The 25,259-nt window shown below is 35.5% G+C and overlaps 1 protein-coding gene across 7 annotated transcripts in view; it reads left to right on the top strand.

Annotated features, from left to right (window-relative positions):
- AFG2A (AFG2 AAA ATPase homolog A) overlaps positions 1-25,259 on the top strand; it is a 324,349-nt gene that overhangs the window by 150,968 nt on the left and 148,122 nt on the right. Inside the window, exon 15 of one of the 7 annotated variants that reach the window (XM_084970687.1) lies at positions 1,705-4,482. Coding sequence (XP_084826813.1) covers positions 1,705-1,731 — 27 coding nt within the window. The 3' untranslated portion in view covers positions 1,732-4,482. 7 annotated transcript variants of the gene reach the window in all.

Below are 25,259 nucleotides of genomic sequence, written 5' to 3'. Positions count from 1 at the left end.
TGCACGTCATATCTATGACCCTTCCTCCGTATTCTATTGCACAAAAATTTCTGAGATCTCAAAGAATCTAAAATGGTTGTGTATGTAAGGTCCTTACCCATGGTCAGGAATCCAGTTTCTTCAGAGCTTTTCCAGTTTTTTGGCTAATACCTAAATAGAATCTTCTGATTTCCTCAACTTGGTGACTCACCTTTTTGTATTTTTAAACTGGCCTGGATTGATGCGAGTCTGTCAGGAGAAGGGTAAGCTGGAAAATGTCAAACCAGAAACTAGAAGATTAGAGATTGGAGCACCCATCATTCATTGTACACACAATGCCTTATTTTCTCCAATGTTCTTATTAAACTCTATTCTTAATAAGCTTAAGCTTATTAAGTATCTATGGCTCAGTATTAACCCAGAAGCAAGTTTCATTTTTCCCTCTTCTCCCCCCCACCATATGATTTGCCTCATGTACACTGAACACACACACATTTGCCAATATAGTCTAACATATATTGAGTAAACTACACCATCTGTATCTTTCTGTCTATTTTAGTCTTGGTCAGCATCTACATAGCACTTCTAATAGAAATGCATAGAATTTATAGCTCAAAATAAACAATGAAGATTTAAGCTTTTTGTCTTTTTTTCTAGGAACATTCCCCATTTCTAAAATATTTATATTGTCATGGTTCTCCCTGTGGAATCATACAACAAAAATTGTGCCATCCCTTCAAAGAAATTCAGTTTATGACTCTTCTTGGAATAAGAACAAGTGTTTAAAGAAGGAACGGTTTTGGAGTTCCTGTCATGGCTTAGTGGTAACGAATCCAACTAGGAACCATGAGGTTGCAGGTTCAATCCCTGGCCTTGCTCAGTGGGTTAAGGAGCTGGCGTTGCCATGAGCTGTGGTGTAGGTCACAGACATGGCTTGGATCCCGCCTTGCTGTGGCTCTGGCGTAGGCCAGTGGCTACAGCTCCGATTAGACCTCTAGCCTGGGTACCTCCATAGGCCGTGGGAGCGGCCCTAGAAAAGGCAAAAAAGACAAAACAATAAAAAATAAAAATAAACAAATAAAGAAGAAACGGTTTAAGTATCACCAGGGGAAAATAACGAAAAAATTGTTACGTTAGTAAATTTGCTTTGTATGCATGGTGTCAGTCTGCCAATCTGTAGAAACATGAAGAGTAGCATTCATGTTTTTCATTTCTTAGGAAGGGAAAGACCAGTAAGATTTTATATAATTTCATAAATTGAGTAGAAAAGAAAAATACTTTTGAGCCTAAAGCCTTGCTTCATTCAGAAATAAATTTTTCTTCTTCTGTCTTTAACCTGAAAGTATATTCAGAAAAATCAACCCTCACCAGAAACATTACTGATGCTCTGTAGGAATATATATATATATATTTTCATCTTATGTCCTTTTGTTCAGAATTTGTCTAGTGCCAGGAAGCATTCTCACCAACATTGAATGAATGAATTTTTGTGAAAATCCATGCTTTTGATATGTAGTACTGAGTGGTTTGATACAGTAAGTGTTAAAGATTTGGAGAACAGAGAGGTTATGGAAATTCAGAATAGTAAAGAAAAGACACCCATTACTTGTTTTTAATTTAAAAATTCATTTTCTATGTGTCAGGCTAAGTAGTTTCCATATGCTCTCTCATTTCAATTTGCACAGTAAACCAGTTAAAGTAGATATTTTTCATACTGTTTTGTAGGTAAGGAAACAGTCTCACAGAAATTAAGAAACCTGGTCCCTTATCTAACAGCTGGCAAAGCATTCTACAAGGAGTGTCACTTTATTTCATTTGGATATTCTTCCCATAAGTCGGTGACTTTTGATGGCCTTTAAGAAATCTAAATAAGTTAACAGGGTTGCTTCAGACCTTGGGAGTTTCTGGGAATGGATTTAAAGACACTGAAAAAATCTGATGATGGCTTTTGAGTGGGAAGTTGAGTAATCTACCTAATTCTATGTACTGAGAGTAAAGTCAGTTGCAATATGTTCCTTTATCGCCCTGAAGATTTCCTCAGTGTATAATCCTGTGGTGAGTGATATATATCACCTAAGTTTGTTTTGGTAGGTACTATTTGGATCAAAGAAGTACCTGCTTCTTGTTCACAAGATTTTAATTTTCTTAAGAGACAAAAAAATATATTTTCAGTTTGAGGGATCTCTCATGAATAGGAGTATTCATAAATACCTTTTTTACAAGCATGCTATGGTACCTTATTAACAGTGATATTAATTGAAGTAGAAGTCGTTTCAAAATAGACACTGTTCACTACAACATTATTGGCATATGTCTTAGCATACAGATAATTATTAATAGGGAACCATTTTTTGTGGTAGTTTAACATTTTTTAATGTATTGATTGATTGGATCTAAGCTGCTATATCATGATATGTGATGGTTAACAGCATAGACTCAAGCCATGAGTTTGAATTCCATTTACATCTTCTGCCATATGTATGACCTTAGGCAAATTAGTGAATCTGTACGACTCTTTTTTCACCTGTAAAATGAAAATAATAGTAGTACCTGTTGTTTTAAATAACAGAGAGTTGTTTTGAGGATTAAATGAATAGTAAATTTTAAATAACTTAATATAATGCTTAATAAATATTATTTGTTATTCTACTTTTTTAAAGTTTGCCTCCATTTATATTTGATTGAGCCAAAGCCCATGAAAAAAAAAAAATCTTTGTGGATTTTTTGTTCATTCTGGTACTAAAATACATTTTTAATTTTGGTTGATTTATACGTAATTGGTCATTGTGTATTCATTAAAATATATCATTTTTATATTAACCTGGTAGCTAATACAAATATATTCTTCTTGAAAATTATTTGCACTTTTGGAAATCTGATTTCCTTCCCAATATTTAGGTATATTGAATTTCCAAAAAGATAACCTAAGTGTAATATACAAAATTGAACATGAGATTTATGGGATACATGAGAAGGTTCTATTCCCAGAGAGTTAATAATTATTATGAAATTTCTGGTTATATTTTGCCTTTGATAAAATATTTTTAGTAGGTTAAGGATCTGGCATTGCCATGAGCTGTAGTGTAAGTCACAGATGCAGCTCAGATCTGGCGTTGCTGTGGCTGTGATGTAGGCCAGCAGCTGTAGCTCTGATTTGACCCTGAGCCAGGAAACTTCCATATGCTGTACCTGTGGCCCTTAAGCATATATACATATATATATGTTTTCAACATTTTTGTTTGTTGTTGTTTTTATCTACTAAAAATGTTTATTTAGGTCCTTAGTCTGCATAATGTCAGGTGCTGGGAATACAAGGATGAATAAATAGCTGGAGTCTCTTCTGATAGGCATAGAGTTTGGTGGTGGTTACAGACAAGCAGGAAGCTATAGTAAAATATGCTAAACTCTGTGATGGCAGAAATGCAGAGAACTCCAAAGGGAAGAGGTTAGGACAAAGAGAACACTAAAACTAGATTTAGGAAAAAAGAAAAGTTTCTTTGAATGAGCCTGATAAGGGGGCTAGAAGTGATAGGGTAGAAGGGGTGAGATATTGCAGCAAGAGTGTAGCATTATGTGGAAAGGTCTAATATGGAGGTAGCACAGGATGCATTTGTAGTCCAGTAATATCTTGGGCATGGAGGAAATGATGAAAATTACAGAAGTGAGGCTGAAGAAGTAATCTGTGGCTTATCTAATACAATCTTTGAATAACATGGTGAAGAAGTTTTCTTTTATCCTGGGAGCAAGAATAATCATTAAGGCTTTTAATTTTAAGTGGGAGGTGACATAATCAGATACCTATTTTATAATTCTCTGATTATAGTAAGAATATGGACAGAAGTCTAAATTAGGGAATGATAAAGGTGGGATGAAAGGAAGTAGTTGGTTTCAAGAGTTTCTTAGGAGTAGAATGTACAGGACATCATGGTTGATAGATGATGGCCATGTATCTGCTTTGACAAGGATCAGCTTCATGAGCATGCAGTCTGTACAGCTGCATGGGGCCCTTTGCCCAGAAGGGCCTCACTACTGCTTTAATGCTATTGTTCCTATCTTTAAATTCTTTATAGCTTTTTGAACAAAGCAATCCAGGTTTTTATTTTAAACTCAGCCTTGCAAATTATGTAGCCAGTCCTGGCTTTGAGAACTAGCTGGATGGTGGTATGTTTCACAGGGAGAAGGAAAACAAGAGTACATTTTGGAGTAAAGGTAAAGAGCTCTATAAGGGATATATTGAGTTTAAGGTACCTAAAATATTTAATAGCTTTTTGATCCTTAGTTAAGCTGTACTGATGATAGAAATTTAAGACTCAGCATTTTAGTGATAATTGAAGCCATTTCAATGGATAGTATCCTCTAGGATAGGTATATAGCAGCTGAAGAAAAGATTGAGTAGGAAAGAACAGATGCTCTCCAGTATTCAAGGGTGGGCAGAAGAAGAGGAGTCCATGAGTGCAGAAGGAATTGTATCATGGAGGAATTTGAAGATTCAGAAGAAAGAAATTATATAAAATTAGAATTTGTAAGTGTATTGATGTCAAGAAGTTAAGAGATTTCCCCTCTAATGTCTTTTATTTCCTCTGTTACGTAGGAGGTTAGGTCAACTGCTGAGAAGAAAGGAAAGTGGTTAGGTTAGGGATTTGAGGAGAATGGAAAAGCTTGAAATAAATTCTGAGAAAAATGAAAGAACTGTCTAAGGAAAGAAGAATGCCAGGTAAAGTTAAGGGTGAAAACTGAGGGGTTATGCAACTTGTAGTTTCAATGAATAAAGATCTTCCTAACCATGTGGATAGTCTCTGAATTCATTGTAGGTATATTTTTGTCTTTTGTGACTATTATTTTTTCCATTTTACCAGAGGCGAAATATTTTCATTGATTTTTTTTCTCTAACAAAATAACACTGCTACATAATACACATCAAGATCCATATGCAGAAATCAGACCGTTATAAATTAACAAGTAGAATCTTGACAATGAGATGTTATAAAAATCATGACTCTAATTTGTACGGAACTTTTAATAATCATTATCTTATTTACCTTTTATAATCCTATGAGTTGGTAGAATTAGATTGTTTATGCTAATTTTACATGTAAAGTAGAACTATTAGATTCATTAAACCCTCCAATGTCATTTTGCAAATACATTTTTTAGTGATTTAAAAATTGAAGTTATGAATGCCTTTCTATTTTTACAAATGAATACTTTGAATAATTTAATTTCATTTTAACTTCATTAAGTGTTCTTTTGTAAATAGGCTGCACTTCATATTTGGACCTGCACATAATGTCCACATTTCATTCAGTCACATACATGTTCATGAATAGACTGGGGAGAATTAGCCCTTCATTTCCCTAGAAATTTTCAATATAATTTAAAAATTTATAATATCTGCTATATATGCATAACTGCATATACATTTACCTTTTTGTTTACAGAAAAAAACCCTGAAAAGATATGTATGTTCTAACATTAAACGTGGTTATCTGTAGAAATGACGGTATATATCTATTTCCCTGCTTTTTACATTTTCTGTAATGAATATGAATTTCTCTTTAAATTATTTTTTAAATTTTAACTATATATACCTATGTAAAAACTTTACTGCCATAAAATTTTGATAATGTCTTCAACTAAGTCTCCTGAGCTAAAAATTCTCTACCATTTCTTACCATAACTAGACTACATCCTTAATCTCAGTTCCACAGTGAATCAAGACAAATTCAACAATCATTGGACTATGAAAAGCTCACTTAGATGAAGTAAATAATCTTATCCTTAAATGCCAGTAGATAACCTATTATATAGGCATACTATTTTTCAGAGAGTACTTAACTGACTATAGCTTGTTATAATTGTGCCCACTGATGATCACAATCTCTGATGGTTGTTATAGGAAGACTCTAACGACCTGTATCTCTTTAGTAAAATCTCTTACCAACACAACTGAAAATGTATGGTAACTTTATTTTGTGGTACTAAATAAACCAAGACTTATGGATTTTGAGAATTATAATGAATTCTATAATTCCTATATATGTTATACTAAAAATTAGAGCTAGTAAGAGAGTTTCAAATATTATATCATTAAAATTAAGTTATGTGAATATTCATGGTTTAAAAGGTTTTTTTTTACTGAATTTTCCATTTTTTTTTGTTCCTAAACCAAACCACAAAAAGTAGTTACTATTAATTTGAATAATAAACACATTTAATCAAAGTACTTCGAAAATAAAAAATCTTTATTACTCCTTAGTGTTACTCCAATCTGTTCAATTCAAAAAAGTATATTCTATAAATACATATCCTCCCAGGTATCAAACTGTGTCCTATTTCCACCCCCGGGTGAGGCCAGTTTACTCTTTCTCACCAGTAAGACCTGACCAGTTGTCTTAATTAATTTGCTAAGACATAATATAAAAATTATTGTGTCAGTTATCCCCTTTTTACAAAAGACTGAGAGACAGAAAGCAATAGGCAGTTTGCCAGCAGGCGAGTAGTAAATTCATAGAAGAGTTCAAGTATCCTCTAAGCCTATGAAATTGACAATTCTAGTTGCTATAGGAATCATTAAAATCATTTTATCTTTATACCATGTCATATAGACATGACATAACTTTTGGAAAGAGCACGTCCTTTTTAGAGTTGGTTTCTTTAATTTTTAGTGTTCTAACATATTTTTCTGTTTTGCTCAGCAAAGTGCAGTTAATTTTAGGATAAGCTGTATAAATGATCTAATTCAATTTCTCTATATGCTTCAAGAAATATAGTCATGCTAATTATGCTGTTCCTTTTGTTCTATTATCATCCGAAGCCAGGTTATAGTTTTATATACTATGTTCTGCACTGGATGCCAGATGCAAGGGAAGCCAGTAAATAACTTAATAATATCCAAAGAGATCTAGCTTTAGTTTAAAAAGGAAGATGTCTTGTAAGTAGGACTGTTGTAAACTACACAGTAATTATAAATCTCCGTAATTATAAAGGGGCATTTTCTCTTCTTTCTTTAACCTGTCTTAAGTATTAGATACGATTAAACAAAGGAGTATTTCTCTAAATAACGAGGAAAAAAATACTTGTTTTTATATTCAATTTTTGAAACAAAAGGAAACGCTCTACTGGGATAAAAATATGTCCAAACAGACCTATCATGTAAAATTTTCCAGGCTTATAGGGCCTCGAACCCTATTTTTTGGTTATTTGATAAAATTGCTCATACTGCTTTGTGAATGGTTCTGAATCAGAGTTCCCTTTGTGGCTCAGTGGTTAACAAATCCGACTAGGAACCAAGAGGTTGTGGGTTTGATAATTGGACTCGCTCAGTAGGTTAAGGATCCAGAGTTGCCCTTGCCCTGAGCTGTGGTATAGGCGGCTACAGCTCTGATAAGACCCCTAGCCTGAACCTCCATATGCCGTGGCTGCGGCCCTAGAAAAGACAAAAAGACGAGGAGAAAAAAAAAAGGCTCTGAATGTTCTTGTATTCTTTTTATATGAAAAATTTAAAAATCTGTCAGTTTTGGTTTCTCCATCAGTAGATGGACCTGTGGGAAGTGGGACTTGCTTACAAAATGCATTGAAAGTGGGTACTTTCCCCGCCTCGAAAAATTCATTTTCTCCTTCCAATCTTCTTCCACATGTATATCCAGAGTGGCCGCTGGACATGTAATGCATATAGCTTTAGACTGCTATTTAACTTTTTATTTATGCCTACATTGCAAGCTCCTCAAAGGCAGAGATTCACTCTCTTGCTTGTGATATTCCTAGAGCCTGTTCTTACATGGAGTTAGTTTTTAACAAATCATTAATAAATTATTATTCTGGTAGTTTCCTTTACGTATTACACAATTGGAGGAATAATTTTATCTTGCTACATGGACAGAGCTTTCACATATATGCCAGCTCTTTTATTCAGTTGCTTAGTTGTTTAATGAAACTGAAGCTGGAAATAAGTCAGGGAAGGGGACCAGTGCACTGAAGACACAGAAGCCTTGAAGATGACTGCAGTTTCTTCATTTAATCTTGTTAGTGACATAAAGAGTTCTTCAGATAACACTCATTGATGGCAGTTTGAACAGTTGGTGATATTGCACATCAAATAGTAGCAAATTATGCACTTTCAATTTGTTGATATGCTGACTAAGCACTTTACATTATTTCTTTCTTTTACAAAACAGAAATCTGAAGCCTAGAGAGTTTATAAATGTCCATGGGTAATGGTTTGTAGTGGCTGGATTAATATTCTGTTTTAATCCAAAGCCAATGGTTTTAACAACTTCCAAACAATTTTAATAACAACAAAAAATGAGAAAACGAAGTAACATTTCTTGAGAATTCACTGTATACGTACATTCAATGGGACATAAACTATTTCATTTAGTATTCCCAACAATTCTCTGGCAAATACTTTCTCATTTTATAGATAGAAAGATAGATAGATATCTTTAGGAGTGACATACTAGTGACTGATGGTTAAGCTACTAAATTTTAAAAATTTAATAAGCAATAATTTAATTTCAGGTGCTTTTATACATTTTTTTGGTATTTTTTTGGCCTCGCCTGCAGCATGCCAAAGTCCCAGCGCCAGGGATTGAACCCCCACCACAGCAGTGACAACACCAGATCCTTAACCCACTCAGCCACCAGGGAACTCCCTATACAGTGTTTCTTAATCTTTGGATTTTTTGTGAGGTTGCATATGGACTACTCTTAATGACTTACAGCAGTGCTTCAAACTAATTTAGAAAAGTCCCAGCCTAGAAATGTGTGAAATATTTGTAAGGAGTAATGCAATGTTATTTAGAATCTTGCTAACATATGTAATAAGTGTCAGTAAAAAAAATATATTTGCTATATTTTAAATTTCATTTTGTAAAACAAAGCATTCCCATTAAGTTAGAAAATAACCTGGATTTCTGGTTTGAAAAAAATCATGTTTAAATTACTAAAGCTTGTAGCTTTCTATGTCGTATAATATATTAATTGTTCTAGCAGCACTCAGAAGCCCTAGTGTTTATGAGTATGACCTGCCATTTAGATTCCCATAGCCTTTCACAGCCCCAGGTCCTAGAAACAAAGAGGACTGAAACTGAAATGACATCTTTAAAATCTTGCAGGAAAATAACTTTGAATCTAAAATTTTATCCAACTCAACTTTCACTTAAGTGTGCGGGAGAAGGAACGACATTTTCAGAGATACAAGATCTCAGAAAATTTACTATACAAAAGTCCTTCTCTGAAAGAGTTCTCAGACCATGCACCCAGGCAAGAAGGGAATTGTATCCAGCAGGAAGTAGTGAGATACACAGATAATAGAGAATACAGAATCCAAGAATGTGCTTTGTAGATAAGCAATGGCAAAGGCAGGGGTGGGAGTGGGAGTGGAGAGAAATACTAATAACCAAGTAACTCAGGATCTAGAATTAAAACTCCAGGTAGTATTAATATTTGGGTAGTTATGGGGATAAGAGAGGTAATGGGGAAAGAGGGGTTAGAGACCAGAGGTGGTGAAACTGTAGTAAAGTTCCCATCTTCTTCAGGGAAAGTATATACATGCTGATTAACATTAGACATTTACAGTGAAAAATAAGCACAGTTATAGAATCAAAATTAGTCTCCTTTCTTGATAATAGACATGGTATATAACAGGAGCAGATCATGATAAATTAGAAAAAGATTTCTAATATCAAACAAAGCAGAGACTTCTCATTTCCAGATGATTTGTCATTTGACCCTGTTTGAGAACCATTGTATCACTTAAATTAGGGCTCTAATATCTTTATTCTTTGAGCTGACAAGGGGTGAATACCAAACTTCTTGTTTTAACCTTATCATTATATCCCAAGTCCAGTACACAGAATTTAAACAGCTAAGACAGTTTTATCATGTTGGTATGTCATATGGTTTGTAGAACCTTGTGTAAATCTCACATGAGCACAGATCTGCAATTTTAGGCCCTTTTCTATCCTGAACCATTTTTCCATCCTTTCAGATGGAAGCTCCAAGATATATGACATTTTATGAAATACTTGATCTTATTTTATTAATATTGCATCTTTGTGTTACGATTTCACTCTTCAGTTGTCTTGATTCTAATACTTAAATGCTAATTGACCAATCTTCCAAAAGTTAATTTCTTTAACTAGCTTCTTTAAACGAGGAGATTTCACATGTGGGGATGCATGGTATACAAAGGAATGATAGCTGAAGGACATCCACTTTCAGATCTTTTTTTTTTTTTTTTTCTCCTTTTTTTAAAGGGCTGTACCCATGGCATATGGGGGTTCCCATTCCTAGGCTAGGGATAGAATCGGCGCTGTAGCCCCTGGCCTACACCACAGCCACAGCAACGCAGGACCCGAGCAGTGTCTATGACCTGCACCACAGTTCATGGCAATGCTGGATCCTTAACCCCACTGAGCGAGGCCAGGGGTCAAACCTACGTCCTCAGCGTTACTAGTCAGATTTGTTTCTGCTGAGCCACGACAGGAACTCCCAATTCCAGATCTTTAATGCTTAAAATTGGTGTGCCTGAGAATCCACTTGTGATGAGAGTAGAGATTTCCCTATCCAGTCTATTCCCCTGCTTTATAAACCTCTGAGTAACCAAACAAGAAGACAGTAGGAAATAGAAGTAAGTTATAGGTTTGAAAGAATGGACGACTCTGAAGCACCATTTTTCTAAATGTGGTCTGGAGATCATAATAATTTCTGTTGACCTTTTTCATTCTCATTTTCTCAAGAGTTGCAGTTTAAAAGGACTTGCAGTTGTTATTGTTTGTCATCTTTTCTGATACATAATTCAAATTTCAAAGAAATCGAGGGATGCTATTATAACAAAATTTCTTGTATTCTTACCTACTTATTTATGTCAATAAAGTCTCTCTGTACTTTATTCCATTAAAAATTAAAATAGAATTAAAAAATAATTGAATTCTAGCAATAAGTAATGGTCTCCAATGTCTACAAGAATGCATTAGGGAGGAGGAGACTAATGAGATAATTTCCTCTGTCTCATTAAGAAATACATTTCCAGTAAACTTTAGCCTTTTATGATTAGTATTTTGCCTGAATCTATAATATATAATGATGCATAAATAATTGTAATGCTAATTCAATCCAGAAAAAATTTAATACTTAGAACCATATGCTCCTGTGAATTGTTTAAATTTAATGTATGTACATATTTTTATTTATGAAAATTATTAAGTGATTAGTGAAGAAAGTAAATTCTCTTAGGGCAGTGGAATGGAAACAAATTTAAGGAGAAGAAAAAGCAATTTGAAGTTACTCAGAGCTAGTTTTTTAAATGGATGGCAGTATTAAATCACTTAAAAGCTATTAAATACACTGCAAGGAGTTGATATCGAAGTTATATTTTTAAATTTCAGTATTGTTTTCTGGACATTACATCCTTTACAGCCATGTGAGAAGGCAATAAACTGAATTTTCTTTTTAAAATATATGTACAGTTCCTTTTTAGCACTACTAAGAGCTACCTGTGCACCCAGAACTCTGCATTTTTGGAGGAAGGGAGAGAGATGAAGAGAAAGAAAACTGCTTTTAAAATTAAACAGTGAAACTTTTCCAGGGAGTGAAGAGAAGGTAATCATAAAATGATGTTTGGAAACAGATCATCCATATAGGTGAAAGGATCAGAATGATGATATGGCAAAAGATAATGGTGTTGTCCCTAGCCGGCCTGTAGCAACTACCTTATTATATTTTAATATGTGCTATTGGCTGTATATCTTGATTCCTTCAACTTTCTGCCTGAACAAATGACTCTTATCTATAGTAACTAGAATTGGGTTGTCTGGTCTATTGATACCACCTCAGCCTTTTGTAATCCATTGTATATTTTTAAATGTTGGGATTTAAGTAAAAGGATTTTGCTTAATTCCTTTGATTACCAACAACAACAACAAAAACAAAAAACAAAAAATAAAAACAAACAAACAAAAAAAGGTACCCACTGTGGCAGAAACTTATGACATGGTAGAATTGAAGTCAACTTAGAACACAGACACACATGTGAATGCATATGCCTAGAGTGCTCTGTCTCCTTTACTTTACCCAAGTTGTAACAGAGATGTCACTTAGGTTAGTAATTAGAAGAGTTTCATGCTTAGAAATGGAGAATAGAGAATTAGATGATGAAAGGGAGCTGGCAGTAACACTAGATAAGATGAATTATTTGCTGCAGATCTTGACAAAATCCTAGGCTAAAGGATTGGAATCATCTAATTCAGAAAATTTACAGCATCACTGGAGTAAAAAAGGGAAGAAACAAACACAGGAAGGATATTATGAGAGAAATTGTGGAGGGAAAAGAAAAAAATGGGGGGGCAGGAAATAAAATCATAAGAAATGGGAGTAGGATGTCTATAGTAAAAAAATAGAAAATGAATTTTTTCTGCTTCAGTTCATACCTTTCCATTTAATAGCTAATAGTTATGAAAATTAAGTTATTTGCCTGAATCAGTGATTATCAAAGGAGCTTCAGGGCGTGCATCTGAGGAGTATGCATGTACGTCAAAGAATGCAAATGCTCTCTCTTCTTCACCAGGTTCTGATATGACCTAATGATCTTAAACAGTGCTCCCCCTACGTACTTCACATATATAAAAATAAAAATAAAATAAATAAGTACCTGATTTTGCATGTGGAAATATGCAAAATTTCATCACACACAAATATGTAAAAATTTTAGATTTTAGATTTCCTAAGCATTATTACATTTTAGATTTCCTAAGCATTATTTTAGGTAATAAATAGTGGCTTTTGGGGGGGGCACACCCACAGCATATGGATGTCCCCAGGTCAGAGATCAAACCTGCACCACAGCAGTGACAATGCCAGACCCTTAACCACTAGGCCACCAGGGAACTCTGTAAATAGTTGGGGGGGGTTAAATGCTTTTTAAAAAAACAGTTTAGCTAAGTAATTTCGATACTCCTCATTTAAATGAGTTACAAGTAAAATATTATTGAAGAAATATAGCAGTCATTTAAAATATGTAATCCCCAACATTTCTTAAGGGAAAGTCGGTGATTGGTGTATATAAGCACATTTGAAAGAAGTAGCTAGGATTAGCTAAATTGCCTACTCTGGCAAGAGGATAGCTGACATCTGAGGGGTAAAACAATAAATAATGAGGAAACTCAGGGTATTTCTTTGACAGTAGTTATAATAGCTAACATTTTAAAGAATTTATTTTACTAAGGAGTTCCTTTTGTGGCTCAATGGGTTAAGAACCCAAACCCAACATAGCATCCATGAGGATGTGGGTTCAATCCCTGACCTTGCTCAGCAGATTAAGGATCCAGTGTTGTCACAAGCTGTGCTGTAGGTCACAGATTGGACTTGGATTCAGTGTTGCTGTAGCTGCGGTATAGACCACTAGCCCAGGAACTTCCATATGCCTGTATGCCACAGGTGCAGCTTTAAAAAAAAAAAAAAAAGAAAGAAAAAGAAAAAATTTGAAGTATAGTTGATTTACAGTGTTGTGTTAATTTTCTTTGTACAGCAAAGTGATTCAGTTATACGTACATACATTCTTCGTTATAATTTCCATTATGTTTTATCACAGGGTATTGAATATAGTTCACTCTGCTGTACAGTAGGACTTTGTTATTTATCCATTCTATACATAATAGTCTGCATCTGCTAATCCGAAACTCCTAATCCATCTCACCATCTGCCTCCCCGCCTTGGCAGTCACAACTCTGTTCTCTGTCTGTGAGTCTGTTTCTGTTTCATAGATGAGTCATTTGCATCATGTATTAGGTTCCACATATAAGTGATATCATATGGTATTTATCTTTCTCTGACTTGATATGTTCATCTCTAGGTCCATCCATGTGGCTGCAAATGGCATTATTTTGTTCTTTTTATGGCTGAGTAATATTCCACTGTATGTATATTTACCACATCTTTTTTATACATTCACCTGTCAGTGGACATTTAAGTTGTTTCTATGTCTTGGCTCTTGTGAATAGTGCTGCTGTGAACATTGAACTGCACATATCTTTTTGAATTGTAGTTTTGTCTGTATATATGCCCAGGAGTGGATGCCAAATCAGATGGTAACTCTATTTTTAGTTTTTTGAGGAAACTTCATACTCTTTTTCGCAGTGGCTGAACCAATTTACATTCCCACCAACAGTGTAGGAGTATTCCCTTTTCTCCACACCCTCTCTAGCATTTGTTACTTGCACACTTTGGTGATGTCCATTCTGACCAGTGTGAGGTGGTACCTCATTGTAGTTTTGATTTGCATTTTGCTAATAATTAGTGAGATGCTAATTATTAGAGCATCTTTTCATGTGCCTGTTGGCCTTCTGTATGTCTTTGAGAAATGTCTGTTTAGGTACTCTTCCCATTTTTCAAATGGGTTGTTTTTTTGTTACTGAGTTGTATGAGCTGTTTGTATATTTTGAAATTTAAGCCTTTGTCAGTCACATCACATGCAGATCTTTTCTCCCATTCTGTAAGTTTTTTTTTCTTTTTGTTTATGGTTTCCTTTGCTGTACAAAAGCTTGTAAATTTGGTTGATCCCATTTGTTTATTTTTGCTTTTATTTATCTTGCTTTGGGGGACTGACCTAAAAAACATTAGTGCAGTTTATGTCCAAAAATGTTTTGCCTGTGTTTTCTCCTAGGAGTTTTATAGTGTCATGCCTTATTATTTAAGTCTTTAAGCCAAATAATAGCTACTATTTACTGAATACTTGTGGTGTGTTGGGAACTAGCTTAAACTTTTACACATGTTAAATTAATTGTCACAGTAATAACCACATGTGTGTTACTATCATAGAAATGGCCCATTTTCCTCTTATTTATTCTTTTATCATTCAACTAATTATTGGCATTCCCCTTGTCTGAGTAGGCAGTTGAGTCCAGTTCTAACTTTTTCTTTTTCTTTCTTTCTTTCTTTCTTTTTTTTTTTTTTTTTTCTTTTTATGGCCACAACCACAGCATCTGGAGGTCCCCAGGCCAGGGACTGAATCTGAGCTGCAGTTGTGACCTATGCCACAGCTGAGGCAATGCGGGATCTTTTAACCCACTGTGCCAGGCTGAGGATTGAAACTGTACCTCCATGGCAACCCAAGCCAGTGCAGTCAGGTTCTTAACCCACTGTGCCACAGCGGGAACTCCCTAGCTTCCTCTTTTAAATGGAGGCTTGACTGGCCTAAAATGTCCACATTGGCTCAACCCTGTGTATGGCTCACCTGGGATATTCTCCCAGAGCACCTTGGAACTCTTCCACATGGCCTCTCAACAAGTACAGGCTTGTAAAGGCCTGGCAGCTAGGTTCTGAGATGGAGGTTTCAAGCCCAGAAAAGTAAAAGTTGCAGGTCTCTGAAGGCCCCTCTCTGAAGTTATACTGTGTCATGTTACTTGATGTTTTTGCCCTGCATCTTGGCCAGAGCACTCATTGGGCTAACCCAGATTGACTTAGAGGAGAATAGATTCATCCTCTTATTGAGAGGAATGGGAAAATTTTGCAACCATCTTTAATCTATCGTTAATAATGTGCTAGCTTCCAGTGTTATTATTGTTAAATTCTGTTCATGAGAACTGACCACATATTTTACTTATAGTAACATAAGCTATTTATAAAATATCTGCCTATAACAGTTTTCCTAAAGATATCTCATAGTTGGATAAGATTCTGACCTGTGAGACTGGAAAGGAAGGGGACTGAGTATGCTTGTACACAGTTTCACTTGTGCATGACTCTACTCAGTTTCAGCATTCACTTAAATCACTCTAAGCAGTACGAAGTAGAGAAAATTATCCCAATACTTCCCAGAGCGCAAAAGTCTCTATTTTGTGGGGAGAGAGATATCAAGAGCATGGTTTACATATAAAATGATTTTATATGTGTATATTTTTCATTTATGTATCTATTCCTGTTTAGTTTTGTCATAATAATACCTGCTCATATTTTTAAAAGTCAAGAAAAACTGCAAATCTAAAAAGAAAACAGGAATTTCCTGCACTTTCCTCCCCATACTCATACTTTTACTCCCCTAAACAAACCACTTTCTAGTGATTTAGCTCCCCCATTGCCTTTTTTCTAATAATGATTTTTATTTTTTCCATTATAGTTAGTTTACACTGCTCTGTCAATTTTCTACTGTACGGCAAGGTGACCCAGTCACACATACATGTATACATTCTCTTTTCTCACATTATCATGCTCTATAAATGACTAGATATATTTCCCAGTGCTGTACAGCAGGACTTCATTGCTTATCCATTCCAAAGGAATAGTTTGCATCTATTAACCCCAAATTCCCAGTCCATCCCATTCCCTCCCCCTTGGCAACCACAAGTCTGTTCTCCAAGTCCATGAGTTTCTTCTCTGTGGAAGGGTTCATTTGTGCCTTATATTAGATTCCAGATATAAGTGATATCACGTGGTATTTGTCTTTCTCTTTCGGACTTACTTCACTTAGTATGAGTCTCTAGTTCCATCCATGTTGCTGCAAATAGCATTACTTTTTTCTTTTTTATGGCTGAGTAGTATTCCATTGTGTATATATAACACATCTTCTTAATCCAATCATCTGTCGATGGACATTTAAGTTATTTCCATGCCTTGGCTATTGTGAATAGTGCTGCAGTGAACATGTGGGTGCACCCCATTGCCTTTTTAAATAACATGTTTATATTCTTATTTCTTGAAAAAGAACCATATGAAATTTGTGGACCTGAAAAATACAAAATATTAAATGAAACATTTAATGAATGGGATTAATAGCATATTAGACATTGCAAAAAAGAATTAGTAAACATATCAACTATTGACAAATGAACCCATTCACACCAAAGCCTTTAGAGAAAAAGGCAAGAAACAAAACCACACACACAAACAACTATACAAAATAACAGAGCCTCAGTGGAAGGGACTTATTAGGTGATCTGTCAACCCAGCAGAAAAAAGTACCTCCAAGAATAAGTAGCATAAGTAGGCAGAAAGCAATTCAAGCAAGATAATCATAAGAAAACCACATTAGGGTATATCATAATGAAGTTGCTGAAAACCAATGATAAAAAGAAAGTCTTTAAAGCAAACCAAAAAAGAAAAAAAAATGTGTTAAATAACAGGATCACAGGAATGTCAAGAAACAGTGCAAACCAGGAGACAGTGGAATAATATCTTTAAAATGCTGAAAGAAAAAAATCCATCAATATTGAAAAACCAAAACCTCTTCCTCTTAAATAATGAAACATGTTCTTATTGAAGGAGTCCTTTCCATTTATAGAGTCATGGAAACTGATGCTAGAAAGGACCTTTGAGCTACTTAGTCTATAGCAGTGGGAATGGGAGTAAGGAAGAGATTAGACTAATTACCACCATGAACACATACAGGGCTTTATGTCTTGTCAGCTACAGCTGGAAACTTTTTCATAGACACCACCACCACCCACCACCCCGCCCCCCTTAAGCATCTTGAGGGCAGTGAACCTTTGTGTATGAGACTGAGTAGGATCATCTCTGGTGTATTGGGGCAGAAAATAGATTGAAAACCACTGACAGTCCAAATCCTCCCTTTATGCATATGGCCAGTAAAGCTTTGAGAAGATGAAATGACTTGCCCAAAATCATTTTTGACAGAGAAAATAGTAAGCCTGAATCTCTGATCAGGTGTGTCTCTATTTCTTGTGGATATTTAAAAAGTTTGGAGTCCTCTTAGAATTGCCTTTGACAGTATATTTGCAAATGAGAGGTGAATCTCAGGAATTTCAGAGCAAGGTTATGTGTATGTATGTGTTTGAAGGGGAGACTTATAGTTTTCATATCAGTGCAATTTTATATAAACTCTCAGTATACAAAGACTAGAGTTTACTATGCTGTTAATTTACTGAGGCATAACAGTAATGGAGATGTGTACAAAATCTTTTCAGTGTTTCATCTCTCTCTTGACAAGTTCAGGGTGTGGTAATACTTATTATGTAGTTGCTCCCCAAAGAAGTTTAAGTCCAGAAATACAGAGTATGTAGTCAGTATATAAACATGCTTATTGTTATATCATGTCACTGGAGGAGAATACAGAAGGAACATTTGAGCTCAATAAATCTCTCCTAAAGAGAACATTACTTGCTACAACCTGTCTGAAGCAATCAGAGGAAGGAAGTCAGCAAAAAGGGAAAGAATGCCAGTTGCAGGTGCCAGATTGTCTCATCACTTGCAACTCAAGAGAAAGAACAGATTCCCATAACTCAAAATAAGGTTCAAATTCAGCTGCTAAAATTACAGTGCTATCCTAGATTTTGAATCCATTTTTCTCTTACCAATAAAGGTGATCATGATGCAAATATCAGGACTGAAAACCACTGAGGACCAGTGTTGAAAGGGTCTTATTAAATCATGTCAAACCCTCCTATTTTCAGATGAGGTAACATGGATCAAAGAACATTATTTGACTCCTACTCTAATGTTCTGTTCATTAGACTCTGTTATGAAAAATAATTCTAACCAAATCACCTTCAAATTCCAGGCAAATCATGCCCCAACCAAAATAAGTCTCTTTGTTATTTGATTATAGCTGTTACGTGGTTCTGAGGAACTAATTCTGAAGGATTTACTGATATTATTTAGATATCTTTTGTAAAGATTTTGACAAGTTTTTAATCTGATATTATGATGCGTCTGGGAGCTACCAACTATTGCCTTTAAAAGTCTCATTTTGGAGTTTCTGTCGTGGCGCAGTGTTTAACGAACCCGACTAGGAACCATGAGGTTGCGGGTTTGATCCCTGGCCTTGCTCAGTGGGTTAAGGATCTGGCGTTGCTGTGAGCTGTGGTGTAGGTTGCAGACGTGGCTCAGATCCTGCGTTGCTCTGGCTCTGGTTTAGGCCGGTGGCTACAGCTCTGATTAGACCCCCTAGCCTGGGAACCTCCATATGCCGCGGCTGCGGCCCTAGAAAAGACAAAAAAATAAATTAAAAAAACCAAAAAATGAAAGTCTCATTTCTCACTCAAGTACAGTTTTGATAAAATAGGCATGATTCTGTAGGTGTATTTTGTTTCATGGGAACCAAGTCAGATGGAAGTCCTGTAAGTGTTAAGATGTCATTGATTGTATAGACTACTAAGAAAGAAAATGCAAGCAATTAAGTTATGTGCATTGATTCCAAGATACACACTCATTTTTATGATGTTAAATGATGAAGAAATGTGCTCCTTAGAATCATTGAAATATTGGAAGTAGTTTGTTAGGAAAGGTAAGTACCTTTCTGCAGGAGAGGAAGCAGAATGGAAGCAGGAGTGCAGAGTAGAGCCTGGGTGAAAAACTCCCTTGGGAACAATGGGAGATAACTGTAAGCCAGATAACCAAGTCCCTTGGTCCCAAGCTCAGCTTCCTAGTTCATTTCAGCAGTGAACCTAGAAATGTGTTGGAAATTGAGTCTTAACTATTTAAATGGGAAAGCAACTCTCAGAATATTTGAGACTATCCTAGGATTTAGAAGACAAGTCAAAGGATTGAATGCTAACCTAAAGCATTTGAACCTTAGTTTTTAGTTTATAGTGAGCCTCTGAAAAGGATCGAAATAGAGTTCACCAGTATTTTAGGAAGAGCAATCTAACTAACAAAGGTGTGAGTAATTATAATCTGCCAAAAATCTTGTCTTTTTTTTTTTTCCCCCTCAGCAAGTACTCTCTCTGGAGAAGCAATAGTGGTGTGATGACTAGTGGGTTTTTTTTTTTTTTTCTTTCTTTCTGTTTTTCCAAGTTGTACTACTTCTTTGAGAAAAATCCAAGTCCTGAACATGGCAGTAAAGAAGAAAGTAGTTATTTACATTCGATTTTAACCTACTCTCACCAGTAAACTAAAACACAGTATTCAGTTACATCCTTCAAAAAAAATGATTCACTTTGGGTGGAGTACAAACTTGCCCATAGTCAACGGTTTTACTGCAGGCAAAATAAAGACACACCTCTTCCTGAAAACATAGACAACACAAATTACTGTGGCCAGCTCCTTGCATTATCACTTTTACATCAGCTCAGCCCTCACTGCTAATCACCTAACACTGCTAATGTAAACACCTGCCCTTTCCAAGCACCAGGCCTCCTTTGCTGTATTCTGGGATAACCTCTCATTCTGAATGCACTGTCTTCTTTGACATTTCTTTTTCCTACAAGATTATCTAATTTCTGGTAGTGTATTTTATAACCTCCATCATATCACTATGAATAAGAAATCACCTTCCTATTTGTTTGCTTGCTAAATTCCTGCTTCTTTTAAAAATCAGATCTCTTGACCATTCCTAGCAGAGATTTGGGCTTCTTATACATAAAATAGTTCTTTCTTTCTTTTTTCCTCCCTTTCTTTTTCTTTCTCTCATACTTGAGTTTTCTCTTTGTATTTACACTCTTGGAAGCAGGAGTCGTATCTCTTCTGATTTATATCCTAAAAGCTTAATTAGCACAATGCCTTGTACATAACAGATAGTCACTGCATATTTGTTGAATTGATTAGTTAGATGATGGAGTTACATCATCTGCTAGCTATAAAGTTTGTATTTACCATGCATAGTATTGGCTTAATAAGATATATTCGCTAGCCTCAAAATCAGAATCTAATATGAAACTTTAGAAGCACAACTAATTTGAAGATAGGGAGCATGAAATCTTGCTTTAAAAAGAGTGTCAAGGACATCTAGGACAGATCGCTCCTAGCAGGGGTGACTAAGGGATGACAGTCATTCTAAGTCTTAGGGGAAAGGATATTTCAAGAAGCAGAGGAGAGGAGTAGGTCAGCATTCCATATGGAACTGACACTATAGGCAGGGGACATAGACATGAAAACAAGGAATGTATTTGGAGAATGGTAAATATTCTAATTTGCGTAGTTCAGAATAAGTACAAGATCACTGGCTGATACAGCTGGGCCAGTAAGTTGAAATCACATCTGGGGGAGTTCAGACTTGAGTAGTCTGTGAAGAGACATAATTTTTGAGTAGAAGAAAAATACAATCATGAGATTTTAGGATGATTAATCAGTGCTCAGGCTGGATTAGAAAAGGCAGAAACTACAGGCTGGGTTAAAGGGTTATAGTATTTTTTTAGGAGAGGAATTCAAGGTTAGACACTAAATCAAAACAAATGAAGGTCATATATGAGTGATATTTTAATATATAAAGAGAAAAAGTGGAGTTCCCATTGTGGCTCAGCAGTTGAAGAACCTGACATAGTATGCGGGTTCTATCCTTGCCCTCACCAAAGAGTTAAGGGCCCAGCGTTACCGCAAACCGTAGTCTGGATCACGGATGCAGCTCTAATCTGGCATTGTGTGGCTCTGGTATAGGCAGTTCCAATTCGACCCCTAGCCTGGGAACTTTATGCCAAGGGTGCCCAAAAAGAAAAAAAAGAAAAGGAAAAAAAATGTCTCACTCTATTGCATGTTGGTCACTTTACATTTGGATCACCATATTGTATGAGAAACACTGGCAAGCCAAGGCCAATCCAAAAGAGAGTAATCAGGATTTGGATGGGAGGGAGGGACAAGGGTCTGCAAACTGTGAGACCCTGATTAATCAGGAGGGGAAAAAAGACTCTGAAGGAGAGGTATGATAGGCGGCTTCAGTTAATTCAAAGGGCTGTCATCTAGAAGACACTCCAGAGTGGCAAGGAGTATTCAGAAGGGAATTACCTAGATGTAGAAAGATGTGGAAACCATATCTCACAGGAAGAAGAGTTGAGGTATTTTGAGAAGTTTAATATATATGGATTAAGGAAATTTGTAAGGAACTTGAGCACTGTTTTCAAATACATGAAAAGTTGGCCACATGGAAATGGGACTTGTAAACAGGTTAACTCTATACATCAGAACTATTTGTAAATTATAGATAAGCAGCTTCATAGACACAACATGGTAAAATGAAAAGACATGGGCTTTGAAGTCAGACTGGCCTCACTTTGACACCTAGCTCAGTCACTTCATTAAAGGTGCATCCATAGCAACCTATTCAACCAATATGAACTCAGGTTCCTTATCTGTAAAGTGAGAACAATGCTTATCTACCCTACAGGTTCAGAATAATAAATCAGGACATATTATTTTTGTGTTTAGCAGAGTATTGTATTTAGTAAAACATCTGTGTTCACTTCATTTCGTTTTCTCAAATGTATGAAGAGCCAGTATCCCACTCATGACCTTTTAACAGTATTTTACAGACTTAGATGGACTGGAAGCCCTGACTAGATTCCATAGTTTCTGAGGGAAGAGGTATTCCTGTTTGCCAGTGCGAACTCCTAGGACTGATTCACCTGATGAACTGCCCTCTATTAAGCAACTCTTAAAAGGGAATGTCTAAGTTTTAATAGGTAAGGGGCAGAGATTCAGATCTTATTTCATACAAAAGTAAAGAGTTTGTTACTAACATCTAGGCACATGTATAAATCCTCTATTAGATAAGGGTTAGAGCCTTATCTAATACTCCTAAAGCTTTACCTTTACCTTTTCTAGAAATGTATAGTGATCAGAGGAGAGATTTGAAATCGGCCACTTATACCGAGTTTTTTACCCTCTGGTCTTCAGCCAAATGTCATAGTCAGCTTATATTCACTGTTCCTTATTATTGAGGTAATTTACTTTCTTCTTCCTTTCTGCAAATTTACCATGGTCTTCTTCTTACTTGGAAACCCACCCCCTTTGAGCTCTTATTTAATTGAGCCACACCTTGAGTCATCCTAAATTCTGCCTCTTTTGTGGCCTCTAGGGATCCTTTTAAACCCTTGGCATTTTCCCCCACCTTGTTATCTCTCAGCCCCAATTCTGATTCACATTTTACACTTATTTTCTATTTTGAGTTCTTTTGTAATCATTTCATGTGTGTAATTTATTTTCCCCAACATAAATTTAAACCCCTGAAGGGTAGAAAGCTATATTATCATATTTTTATTATGTCCCCCATTGTGTCTAGCAAAATGTAGTTATGTATGGTAAATATTTGATTAAGATTTATTGAATTACTTTTAGATATTTATTGCAGTTTCTGCCAACAATTAATTATTTTGTTCAGTTAATTTGCCTTTGAAGTTTTCTTAGTATTTCTGATTTATTTTCATAATTGGAAAAACTTTGAGGTTTTATGACGAGTGATCACTTAGTATAAAAATATAAAAAAGTGTTCTAATTCCTAATCCAATTTTCTTTCTTCTAAATATAATACTGATGAGAACAACAAATGGCACTACTACTTATTTAATGATTCTGTAATTCTGAATATATGTTTAATGGCCAAAAGAGTGTAAAGTTTAAAAGTTTTTTTAATATAAAATTTTCCTGTTCATGTTAAATATAGATGGTTATAATCACTGATAAACATTTGGGATTTTCATTTTCATTTGACTTTAAGGATAACTTTATTTGGAGAGGCCTATAAAAGTACATTGGGCTTTAGCAAAATTTCGCTTAGGGTAAAAATAACTATTAAATTACATGACTTTATTTATATGAAATATCCAGGTAAGGCAAATTTGTGGAGACAAAAAGTAGAACAGTAGTCTGGTGCTGAGGTTGGGATTTGCCTGGCGGATTAACTAAAAATAGGCATAAGGCAAGCTTGGGGGCAATGAAAATGTTCTAAAACTAGATTATGATAAAGGTTGAACAGCATGATAAATTTACTAAAAATCATTAAATTACACACTTAAATTTGGTGAATTTTACAATACATGAATTAATTCTTCAATAAAGTTGTGAAATATAACTTATGAGATTACATAATTAAATTTTATTTTATACTAAATTGCCCAAAGTAATAATATTTCTATTATGAAAGGCAAATTATTCCATAGGAAAAACTAATTATTCGAGTTCCCATTGTGGCTCAGTGGGTTAAGAAACCGACATAGTCTCCATGAGGATGAAGGTTCTATCCCTGGCCTCACTCAGTGGGTTAAGGATCTAGCATTGCTACAAGCTGTGGCATAGGTCACAGGTGGGGCTTGGATCTGACATTGCTATGGCATAGGACTCAGCTGCAGCTCCTTTTCAGCCCCTACCCTGGGCACTTCAGTACACTCTAGGTGCAGCCTTAAAAAAAAAAAAATTAATTGTTGGTACTTTGTATTGATATATGTAGTATTCATGAAATTCAAATGATTCATTACCAATAGCTATAATTTTCTTTCTTTTGTTTGTTTGTTCTTTCTTTTTGCTTTTTAGGACCGCACCTACAGCATATGGAAGTTCCCAGGCTAGGGTTGAATTGGAGCTACAGCTGCCAGCCTATGCCACAGCCACAGCAATGCAGGATCCGGGCTATGTCTGTGACCTGTACCACAGCTCATGGCAATGCCGGATCCCCGACTCACTGAGCGAGGCCAGGGATCAAACCCACATCCTCATGGATACTAGTTAGATTTGTTTCCACTCTGCCACAGCAAGAGGTCCCACTGATATCTATAATTTTCAACTCTGAAAATAGTTTAATTATTACTTGCCTTTTTAAATAAATATATACTACCAGAGTTGACTATAACATCATTTTTTTTTTAAGTAAATCTTAATTTTTTCATATATTTCTAAGATTAAATTTGAGAGATGTTCACATTGGGGGAAAATTCAAATTTAGTAAGCTGTAAAATTTTGACAATAAGGATGAATCTACTGTCTTAATTTTTTGCTAATCTCTGCTTACTGCTCCATTCTCAATCATAAGAACTTCCTTTATGCCTGATATCTTTTGGCTTTATGCTTTTACTTTCTGTTTGTAGTGTTCTTATGTCCAATTGAGCAGTAATGCTTTTTTTTTTTTACTTCACAAACAGGAAAATTTGAAGCTGCAAGGAACCATAGTCGTGGCGCAGTGGTTAACGAATCCGACTAGGAACCATGAGGTTGCGGGTTCGATCCCTGCCCTTGCTCAGTGGGTTAATGATCCGGCGTTGCCATGAGCTGTGGTGTAGGTTGCAGACGCGGCTCGGATCCTGCATTGCTGTGGCTCTGGCGTAGGCCAGTGGCTACAGCTCCGATTTGACCCCTAGCCTGGGAACCTCCATATGCCGCGGGAGCGGCCCAAAGAAATAGGAAAAAAAAAAAAAAAAAGAAATCATCCAGTCCAACTTACTAAACAATTTATTTGATGTGAGATCCTAGGTGATGAATGGATTTGTTTGGATATATGAGTTAAATAGCTCTTAAGTTACAAGGAATATTCACAATAAACAAGCATAATTTCTTCATCTAGTCAAGGAGAAGAGAGACTGATTTGGTCAGTTCCTTCAACTTCAGAACTCCATAAATTCCCCAAATTTGAA

The sequence above is a fragment of the Sus scrofa genome, chromosome 8 (assembly GCF_054392235.1).
Source record: "Sus scrofa isolate SSC_HxYL_T2T_F1_AM1 chromosome 8, Sscrofa_HxYL_maternal_Yorkshire_Landrace_v2.0, whole genome shotgun sequence".
NCBI classification, from domain to species: domain Eukaryota; kingdom Metazoa; phylum Chordata; class Mammalia; order Artiodactyla; family Suidae; genus Sus; species Sus scrofa.
Note: the sequence above shows the minus strand (reverse complement) of the source record. Positions and strands in the feature narration are given on the sequence as shown.